Source organism: Callorhinchus milii, unplaced genomic scaffold (genome assembly GCF_018977255.1).
Source record: "Callorhinchus milii isolate IMCB2004 unplaced genomic scaffold, IMCB_Cmil_1.0 Scaffold1575, whole genome shotgun sequence".
In the NCBI taxonomy this organism is placed as follows: domain Eukaryota; kingdom Metazoa; phylum Chordata; class Chondrichthyes; order Chimaeriformes; family Callorhinchidae; genus Callorhinchus; species Callorhinchus milii.
In genome coordinates this window covers 1-10,109 of record NW_024706316.1, presented here as the reverse complement: position 1 = coordinate 10,109, position 10,109 = coordinate 1, and the positions used below count along the sequence as shown (strand labels likewise).

The window sequence follows — 10,109 nt, the reverse complement described above, 5'->3', positions numbered from 1 at the left end:
GAGAGAGTGAGCGAGAGAGCGAGAGAGAGAGTGACACACGTGCACAGAGACACACACACACACACACAGATAGGTGCGCACACACAGACACGCGCACAGACCCGCGCACAGACACACGCACGCCGACACGCGCAGATACGCAGACAGACGCACCACGTACACAGTCACTACGCCTCACGCTGTCATCATTCTTGCTCAGCATCATCGTAATAATAATAATAATAATAATAATAGTAGTCCTGGCGTTTGACCCGGCGCCTCGTCGCGTCGTCGGGACGCCTCGAAGCGCTTCGCGGGACGGACCGCGAAGCGTAGTGACTGCGTGCGCTTTCGTGTGGGCGAAAAGTGTGTCGCGTTCCGCCAGGTCTCACCGGTGACTTCTTCTTCTTCTTCTTCCCTCCCCCCCCCCACCACCACTCCGTACCCGCACCCCAAAACCTCCCCACTACCCCAAACACCCCCACCCCACCCCCACCCCACCGGCCCTCTCTCCCCCCCCCCCTCTCCTCACTCACTCTTCCCAGGAAGCGATCAGCGCAGAGGATTTGGAAGTCTTCGCCAAGGAACTGAAGCAGAAGAGGATCACGATGGGGTTCACGCAAGCCGAGGTGGGCCTGGCCTTGGGGGCCTTGTACGGTAAGCGCGGAGGTGTTAACGTTTAACCGCGGGACCCCCCACCCCACCCCACCCCACCCGCCCACCGGGCTGCGTAAATGTCTGACGGCGAGTTACGCCCGCCAAACGCACAGTCACTTTGCGGTCGACTCTCCGAGGCTCTTCGAGACGTCCTCATCGTCATCGTCGTCGTCGCAATAATAATAATAATTATTATTATTATTATTATTAGAGCTGACGTTCGAGGAGAAAGCTTCCGAGTTCAGTCTCGAGAGGTGAATTAAGTGAACGGTGACGGTGGGAGGGGGGAGGCGGGTGGGGGGAGGCGGGTGGGGGTGGGAGGAAGAGAGAGAGAGAGAGAGCGAGAGAGTTAGGTGCTGTTAATGTCTCCTGGGCTTTGCGTGCGGCGTTAATGTTCCAGTTCCACACCTATTGTGTCGGCACACTGGGCGGAAGTGGTTCCCATTTGCTCCGGCTCTTGGGTTGCATTCAGCCTCCAAACTGCGTCCACCCCCCCCTTTGAATGCGGCTTCCCCCACCCCCCCCCCACCCGTCCCCCACCCGTCCCCCACCCGCCCACCCCCCACCCACCACATTCCTCTCCTCGTCCTCCCCCTCCGGTGCGCTTTGAGGGCCCAAATTCCTTCCGAGGGGACTGTTATAATAATAATATTATTACATTACACGGAATACTGTTATTATTATTACGTGTAACATAATGTGATGTAATTACATATATTATTTACATATACATTATATGTATAGAAATATATATAGAAATACAATTATATATAAATGATTTATGTATAAATGATATATATATATAAATACATATTATATATATTATATACATATTCTTTATATATAATGATATATGTATTCTTTATATATAATGATATATATATTCTTTATATATAATGATATATATATATAATTGTATATCTAATTATATATAAATATATAATTATATATAAATATATGTATAATTATATATATAATTATATACACTTAAATATAATAATAATAATAATCCTATTATTCTTATTTATTATGATTATTATCCTCCAAGGAGGGGTGGGGTGGGGGGGGTGGGGGTCCCGCGGCGCGCGTTTAGCCCGTGCCAAACCTTCTCGCTGTTTCTCCTCCCAACCCCTCTCCCCCTCGACCCTCGCTCTCCCTCTCCCCACCCCCACCCCACCTCCCCGTCCCCCCCCAGGGAAGATGTTCAGCCAGACCACCATTTGCCGGTTCGAGGCCATTCAGCTCAGCTTCAAGAACATGTGCAAACTGAAGCCCCTACTCCAGCGCTGGCTGCTGGACGCCAAGGACACCGATAACCTCCAGGAGGTGAGCTGACGGGTTGGGTGGGTGGGGGGGGGGGGGGGGGGGGGGTCGGGGGGCGTTGGAGAGAGCCTGGGCTTGCGTGCGTGTGTGTGCGTGCGCGCGCGCGCCTCCGTGTGAGTGGCGAGCGTCCGTGTGAGTGGTGCGCGTCCGTGAGTGTGTGCGCGTCCGTGTGAGCGTGCGTGTCTGTGAGAGTGTGCGCGTCCGTGTGAGTGGTGAGCGTCCGTGTGAGTGGTGCGCGTCCGTGTGAGCGTGCGCGTCCGTGAGAGCGCGCGCGTCCGTGAGTGGTGTGCGTCTGGCTGTGTTTGTGGAACGTCCCCACCCAACATGACATGCCCCTACACAAGTGTGCGTGGGTGTGCGGGTGCGTGGGTGCGTGCGTGCGTCTTGAGTGTCTGAGTGCGTGCGTGCGCGTGTCTGCGCGCGCGTCTGCCTGCGCGTGAATGTCTGTCCGTGTCCGTCTGTCCACGTGTGTGTCTGCGTGTGAGCGCGCCAGTCTGTGTCTGTGTGTCCGCGTCGGTCCGAGTGCGCGAGTGTCTGTCTGCGCTCGGGTCTGTGCGCGCGTGCGTCTGACCCGAGTGCGTGTGCGCGTGCGTGTTCTGCGTGTGTCCCGTGTTCTAACAGCTCTTCGCTCTGCATTGCCCAGCTCTGTAACATGGAACAAATGTTGGCCCAGGTCTGCAAACGCAAGAGACGGACGAGCATCGAGAACGTCGCCAAGGACCGGCTGGAGACCTTCTACACCCGGTGCTCCAAGCCGTCCACGCAGGAGATCTCGCACATCGCCGATCATCTCAACCTCCAGAAGGACGTGAGTGGAGGCCGGGGTGGGGGGGGGGACCGGGTGGGGGGGGGACCGGGGTGGGGGGGGGGGCCGGGGTGGGGGGGGGACCGGGTGGGGGGGGCGGGGTGGTGGGAGGGGCCGGTGGGGGACCGGGGGAGGGGGGGGACCGGGGTGGGGGGACCGGGCGGGTGGGGGGACCGGGTGGGGGACTGGGGTGGGGGGGCGCGTACGGGCTGGCGTTCCTACACTTGCGCGCGCCCGCGCGCTTGTGTCTGGCTCGGTCGCTGTGTGTGTGTGTCTGGATCGGTCGCTGTGTATGTGCGTGTGTCGGTCTGGCTCAGTCGCTGTGTGTGTGTGTGTGTGTGTGCGTGTGTCAGTCTGGCTCGGCCGCTGTGTGTGTGTGTGTGTGCGTGTGTCAGTCTGGCTCGGCCGCTGTGCGTGTGTGCGTGTGTCAGTCTGGCTCGGTCGCTGTGTGTGTGTGTGTGCGTGTGTCAGTCTGGCTCGGTCGCTGTGTGTGTGTGTGTGCGTGTGTCAGTCTGGCTCGGTCGCTGTGTATGTGCGTGTGTCGGTCTGGCTCAGTCGCTGTGCGTGTGTGTGTGTGTGTGTGTCTGGCTCGGCCGCTGTGCGTGTGTGTGTGTGTGTGTGTCTGGCTCGGTCGCTGTGTGTGTGTGTGTGTGTGTGTGAGTCTGGCTCGGTCGCTGTGTGTGTGTGTGTGTGTGCGTCAGTCTGGCTCAGTCGCTGTGTGTATGCGCGTGTGTGTGTGTGTCAGTCAGCCCGGCTCAGTCGCATACACACACACACGCACGCGCGCGCGCGCATACACACACACACGCGCACACATACACGCGCTCACACACAGTTAAAGACACCCTACCGATCCGCCGCTGCCGCCGCCGCCGTTGTTGCTGTGGTTGTTGTTGTTGTTGTTGTTGTTGTTGGTGGTGGTGGTGGTGGTGGTGGTGGTGACTCCTGTCCCGTGTGGCTCACAGGTGGTCCGCGTGTGGTTCTGCAATCGCCGTCAGAAGGGCAAGCGGATGGCTTTCCCGTTCGCGGAGGACTACGACCAGCCGGGACTGTACGGGTTGCCCCCCGGCCCCCCCACCTCCTCCTCCTCCTCTTCCTCCTCTTCTTCCTCCTGCTCCTCCTCCTCCTCCTCCTCCCTCCTGCTGGGAGCCGTCGGCACGATGGCTCACCCCCCTCAGCCCTACGGTTCCCCGGCCCCCGAGGGGTCGGCGCCCGGTCTGTACCCTCTTCACTACCGGGAGCTGAGCTCCTTCCACCAGGCCCTGCCGTCTCTCGCCCCAGCCAGGCCGACGCACTCCAGCTGAGACCCCTTTTCGGGGGGGGGGGGGGCGCGGGGAGGGTGGAGAGGGGGGGAAGTGGGGGCCGATACGCCCTCCGAAAAAAAAAAAGAGTTCCCGAATCCGTCGCTCAATCCGCGACTTGTTTCGTTGGGCGCCAATGGCCGTCGGGTCTCCCCCCGACCCCCCCACCCCCCCGTTCTACGAAACGCACGGTCACTACGCTTTGCGGCGTATCCCGTGACGTCTCGACGGCTTTATCTGGAGAGGGAGGGAGGGGTGGGGGGGGGGGGGAGAGAGAGAGGACCCGGGTTCGATTCCCGGTCGGGTCGGGTCGGGTCGGGGCGAAGCACTGGGCAAGTTTCCTTACTCCCCGCGCGCACGCACACGCACGCACGCACACGCGCGCGCACGCACACGCCCGTTTGCCCAGCAGTACGTCAGGAACCCGCTCGTCGGTCGACGGGCGGATCGCTTTCGCGGCGGTACTCACCCCCTCCCAACCCAAACAATACTAATAATTAATAATAATAATGATAATAATAATAATGCGGTCACTCGAGCCGCGGCCGATGGCGGGGACCTCGCCGGGCGCAGTCTGCCCGCAAAGATACGCAGGACGCTCCCGCTCTCCCAGCGGGTCCCGCGAAGCGCTGCGAGACGTCTCGAAGGCGCCACCGGGCGCCGGGTCAAATGCAAGGATTATTATTATTATTATTATTATTAATAACCGCAGAGCTCAATGCTCCCTCACGGGTTCTTCCTCGCTCGCGTCTCGCTCGGAGCGCCGATGCGGATTTCCCCCGTGAGTCGGGACCCCCAGCGATTGCTGCCGAGTATCGGGGGCTCTCCCGGTGGGGGGGAGAGGCGGTGGGGGGGTGAGGGGGGAGAGGATTGAAGGGTTACAGCGCTCCCTTGTGCCGGAGAAGCATCGCTGCACCCGCGTGAAATGTTATAACGGGGTGGGGGGGGGGGTGGGGGGAGGTTTGGGGTTAAATAAATCGCCGCCCCCACCCCCCCGTCCCGTCCCGTCCCGCCCGCGCTTTACGGCGCACCCCGCGAAGGGCTTCCAGTGGTCTCACGGGCGCCGCCCGCGAGGGCCCCGCATCGAATGCGAAGATTATTATCATCAACAATAATATTATCGGCAAACGTGAATTATTATTAATATTAATAATAACGATAACGCCGGTAACTCGGTCTGCACCTCGGTGGGTCAGCGAGATTTTACCCCCCCCCCCCCCCGGCGGCGCCGCGGGACGCGTGAACGCGTTCCCACGTTAAATCTCACGGGGAAAGGACGGCGGGCGACGTCGGGTCGGCGTCAAAGGAGGGAAGGGGGTGGGCGGAGGCGGGAGGGGGGTGGGTCGGGGTGGGGTTGGAGCGAAAGGGCGCGCGAAACAACTGGCAGCGTATTCCACGGAGCGCTCCGAGACGTCTCGACCTCACGCGAGGGTTTACTGTTGAAACACAAGGAGCAAAAGCAAAAAAAAAAAAAAAAAAAAAATTCCTTTTTTGGCAGTGCCGATTTATTTGATTCCGGGCGGTAAACAGAGAGAAATGGTCCGGTTGCCGACCGGGCGCGATCAAACCTTCGGAAATTTGCGTTCGGGAGGCGTTTCGACCGAGCGGGAGACGGCGAGAGCGCGCGAGAGAGAGAGAGAGAGCGCGTGAAAGAGAGAGAGAGAGAAATCCTTTTTGCCGTTCACCGAAAAAAAACGCCGCGTTATTTTCACTGCGGATTGCGCCGATTTTTTTTTTTTTTTCGCTTGATGCGTATATATACATATATATATATATACGGTACACGGTATACATTGTAGAAAAGAATTCCTTCGCAACCTGATCGTACGGTCCAGCCCCCGCCTGCCCTGTCCGCGCAAACGCGAACCGATTCCGTCTCGTGCGCGCGCCGGCGCGCCGGCGACCCGCGGGGAAACAAACCGGGTTGGATAAGTGCATTCGGACCGGCAGACGCGTAAAATAAAAGCACTGTGTACTGACGCGGTGTGGACCGAGCGCAGAACAGTTTGCGGGTGGGTCGCCGACGCGCGGGCCTCCCCCCCCCGCCACCCCCCGGCGTTTGTTTTGCCATCGACGCGGCCCCCGCGTGACGTTGCCGCGGTGCCTTATTTGGAGGGAAGCGAGAAATATTACCCCCCCCCCCCCCCCCCCACCCAGAACATCGATCGGATCGAGTGCGTTCGGAGACGGAAGGGCGAGGGAGGGTGGGCTGTTTTGCTCAATAATAAATAATTTGGTAAAGACTACGATTAAGTGCTTCGGATTATTTTTTTTTTGGGGGGGGGGGGGCGGGAATCGGCGTCTCGTTTGCCCGCACCCACCCCCCGTCCCCCCACGTCCCTCCCCCACCGCCACCCCCCACAACAAACCAGCCAGACTGCAGCGCCGGGGGAGGAACCCCCGCCTTTGCGGTCGGTGAAACCGCTCGCGCGCTCGCTCGCTCGCTCGACAGCTGAAGCTTTCGCCGGCGGCGTACACAGTCACTACACTTGACAGAAAACCCCTGCCGCTCTTTGCATGATAGGTGCTATTGCATTACTGCCGTACGATTGCCCGCCCCCCCCCGCCAGAAGAGGCAAAGGAAAACGGGAAATGATTCAATTCGTCGCCGTCGTCATCATCGGAAAATGGTCGGAATTTTCCACGAAGGAAAAGACGGACGTGAGGACGGACGCGAGGTCGGAATTCCGACGGGGTCTCAAGCCGGCGAGGCAGAGCGTTAACATTTTAAGACCCGGGTGTCGATATTTTTAACGTCTTAAGAGGGAGAATCGCGGCGGATTTTAAACCCGATCTGAAATTGCAGCGCTTAAAAAGATCTTTTTCCCCCCAAAAAAATATTAATTGAGGAATCGCAGAAGGAGGCCATTCGGCCGCCCCTACTGCGCCCGCTCTTTGAAAGAGCTGCCGACCGGTCCCACTCCCCCCACTCTCACCCCGTAGCCCTACACAACTTTCCTTTTTAAGTACCGGTCCAATTTTCTTTTGGAAGTCAGCGGATCTGCCCCCACCAGCCGTTCAGACGGTGCGATCCAGACCGTTAACAACTCTCTGTCTGTCTGCGCGTGTGTAAAAAAAAAAAACACGTCTCCTCCTCTCCCCTCTGGTTCTTTTGCCAATTATCTGAACTCCGGCCCTGCCCGCCCGCCCTCCGGGGGAAACCGATTCTCCCCGTTTACTCTCATCGAATCCCCGCGAGATTCCCATCCAGTTCCGCAGATTCTCTCAGTGCTTTTTGAAACCGGGACAGAGGGAACCGCCTTCGAATCCAAAACGTGTCGCGTTTTAACCACCGAGCGACCCGTGGAGTCGGAACGCGGGCACGGGGCCCCGTTAGGGCGAACAGGTACAGCCCCCGGAAGCCTGTCCCGGCATTCCGCAAGCGCGTCGCCGCTCCCGTCGGGACGAACGGCCCCCGTAAAGTTTCCGCGCGGAAGGAAGAGTCCTGATAAGCTCGCGCTCGGTCGGGCCCGACGGGAGGCGTCCGCTTGTGTGTGTGTGTGTGTGTGCGTGCGTGTGTGTGGGATGGAGGGGTGGGGGAAGAGGGTTCGAGTCCTCCGGCCTCGCGCCCGGTCACCGCTACGTGCAGCCGCAGTGGAATTCGGCCGAGGCCTCTTTCACGGCCGTGTAGTTGCAGCCGGCGCAGGCCACGTGATACCAGGAGTCGCAGTCGTCGCACTGCACCCACTCCACGGTGTCCTCCTGCGGCAGCTGGCACCGCTCGGCGGCGCACTGCTCCACCGTGTAGAGGGTGCGCGTGAAGACCTTGCACATGACCTTGGGGCCCAGAGAGATGTCGCCCAGCGGGTGCTTGCGAGGCCGTCCCCGCTTCTTGCTGCAATCACAGGGAGAAAAGGTGAGCTGTTTCAGCTCGTGCTGAACGGTGGGATAATAATAATAACAACAACAACAACAACAAGCTTTCATTCATAGAGCGCCTTTCACGTCGGGAGGACGTCCCGAGGCGCTGGACAGTCGGGTCGGGACCCGAGCATTGGGGCGGGGGAAATGGTCAGGGTGAGGGGAGGGAGCGAGGAAGGGGGGAGATGGTCAGGGTGAGGGGAGGGAAGGGAGGGAGCGAGGAGGGGGGGAGATGGTCAGGGTGAGGGGAGGGAAGGGAGGGAGCGAGGAAGGGGGGAGATGGTCAGGGTGAGGGGAGGGAAGGGAGGGAGCGAGGAAGGGGGGAGATGGTCAGGGTGAGGGGAGGGAAGGGAGGGAGGGAGCGAGGAGGGGGTAGAGAGTCGAGAGCGGAGCTGAAGGCTGAAGGTCGAAGAGAAAGGTCTTGAGACCGGCCTTGAAGGAGGAAAGGGAGGAAGCGGCGAAGGCACTGGGGGATGGAGTTCCAGAGCCTCGGGGCTGAGAGGCTGAAGGCCCGACCACCGATGGTCGGGCGGTTGGGGCGGGGGACCCGGAGCAATAATAATAATAATAATAATCATAACGATGCTCCTCGTGTTTGACACAGCCCCTGTCGAGACGTCTCAAAGCGCTGCACGGAATACGCCGCCAAGCGAATTCGTCGACTGTACCTGTTTGCGGGTGAAACGCGGCCGCCGATCGCGCACAGCGAGCGACAGCCCGCAGGCAGCCGTGGATTGAGTGACCAATCTATCATCGTTATTATTATTTTTCTTTGCGGAGGGATCGTCACCCCCGGAAAAGCCCCGGATCCGCCAATCGACCGACAAGCGGGTTCCCGCTCGCTGGGCAGACAGAGGCGCGCGCGCGCGGCGTGGAAACTTGCCCGACCTTTCGCCCCGCTGGGAACCGAACCCGTGTCTCTCGCTCGCCAGGCGGGCGCTCTCACCGCCGAGCTGCAGGACTCCAATTGCGGTGCTTACGCAAAAAAAAAAAAAAAAAAGCTAAGGTGACTTCTCAGGAGAGTTCAAAGTCGAAAACGAGAGTCTGAAAGACGGGCAATTCACGGAAACGGTAGTTTAAATGGAAGCGTTCGGGTGATAAGGCGCTCTATCAACGGCAAGAATTTTTATTATTACTATTATTATAGGCTCTAAAAGATTCCAAAGGTGAACGTGATAACAAGCGGCCGAGGAGCCGCAGTGCTTCCTGAAATACTCCCCAGTAATTTGAGAAAATAGGGACTTCTTGCGAACGCAGAGATCGAAACCGATCGTCCCCTGCGGATTTGTCCGTGGGGACGCTGCCGCTGCGCGCAGTCGGCTGCCGCGTTTCGCCCACAGCATACACGGCCAGTTCGATTTCCCGTGTAACCTGTCGGGCGCTTTGCAACGCCTCGACGGCGTGATGAGGCGCTGTATCGAAGGCAAGGAGTATGACTGCAATTGAGACAACGTGCATCAGGTTAAGCGCTTTGAGAAGTCGCCACAACGGGATAAGGATATTATTATCATCATTATTTATTGTGATACTATCGGGCGCCAATCCAGGACTGTCAAATGCAAATGCGAGTAAGTGACCATAAGAACAGGAAGGTCTTCAGTCATGATCTAAAAGAGGGGGAAGGAGGGGGCAAAGCAGCAGGATTGTGGGAGAGAGTACCGGAGTTTCGGGGCGCAGTGCGACACAAAGCGCGGCCGGTGATGGTGGAGCGGAGGGCAAGAGGGGACAGGCGGGAGGCGGGAGGCGGAGGGCGGTGGAACGTCTGAAAAAGCTTCACGGGACGTACTGGAGAGCGGATTGACCGGGCGTTTTGTGGGCAAAACTCGGCAGCCGGTTGCGGTCGGCAGGTCAGAGAGGTGCCCGGGTGGGGGGGGGTGGGGTGGGGGTGGGGGTGGGGGGTCGCGAAGGGACTCGCAGAACGAGTGAGAGGATCTCGAAATGACGTACGAGACAACACGGTTAAAAAAAAAAAAAGTTTGCAACGAAACCTCGGTGACTGACACTTACCCGGTCGGTGTGATGTGTGTGTTCCCGGTCGAAAGTCTGACGAGCAGTTTGTTGTCGTTGCTGTTGCTGTTGTGTTTGCTGCGCTCGTCGGGCTCGGACTTGCGCCTCTTGAGGGGGGGCTCGAGCCCCGGCGGCTCGCCCCCCTCCTCCCCCAAAGTCAACTGCCGATACAGCTG

General features: G+C 58.9%; 2 protein-coding genes across 2 annotated transcripts; one reads left to right on the top strand and one right to left on the bottom strand.

Moving 5' to 3' along the window:
- Window positions 1-524: 524 nt before the first annotated feature.
- Window positions 525-7,514, top strand: LOC121852872 (POU domain, class 5, transcription factor 3-like; the record flags this gene model as incomplete). Its single annotated transcript, XM_042346752.1, has 6 exons — window positions 525-636; window positions 1,832-1,962; window positions 2,603-2,767; window positions 3,730-3,815; window positions 6,636-6,743; window positions 7,316-7,514. Coding segments are annotated over 6 exons (801 nt in total), but the record flags the coding sequence as incomplete, so codon positions are not given.
- On the bottom strand, window positions 7,165-10,103 carry tcf19l (transcription factor 19 (SC1), like; the record flags this gene model as incomplete). The annotated part of the gene is made up of 3 exons (XM_042346751.1): window positions 7,165-7,900; window positions 8,815-8,901; window positions 9,934-10,103. Coding segments are annotated over 3 exons (513 nt in total), but the record flags the coding sequence as incomplete, so codon positions are not given.
- Between the last annotated feature and the right edge of the window lie 6 nt (window positions 10,104-10,109).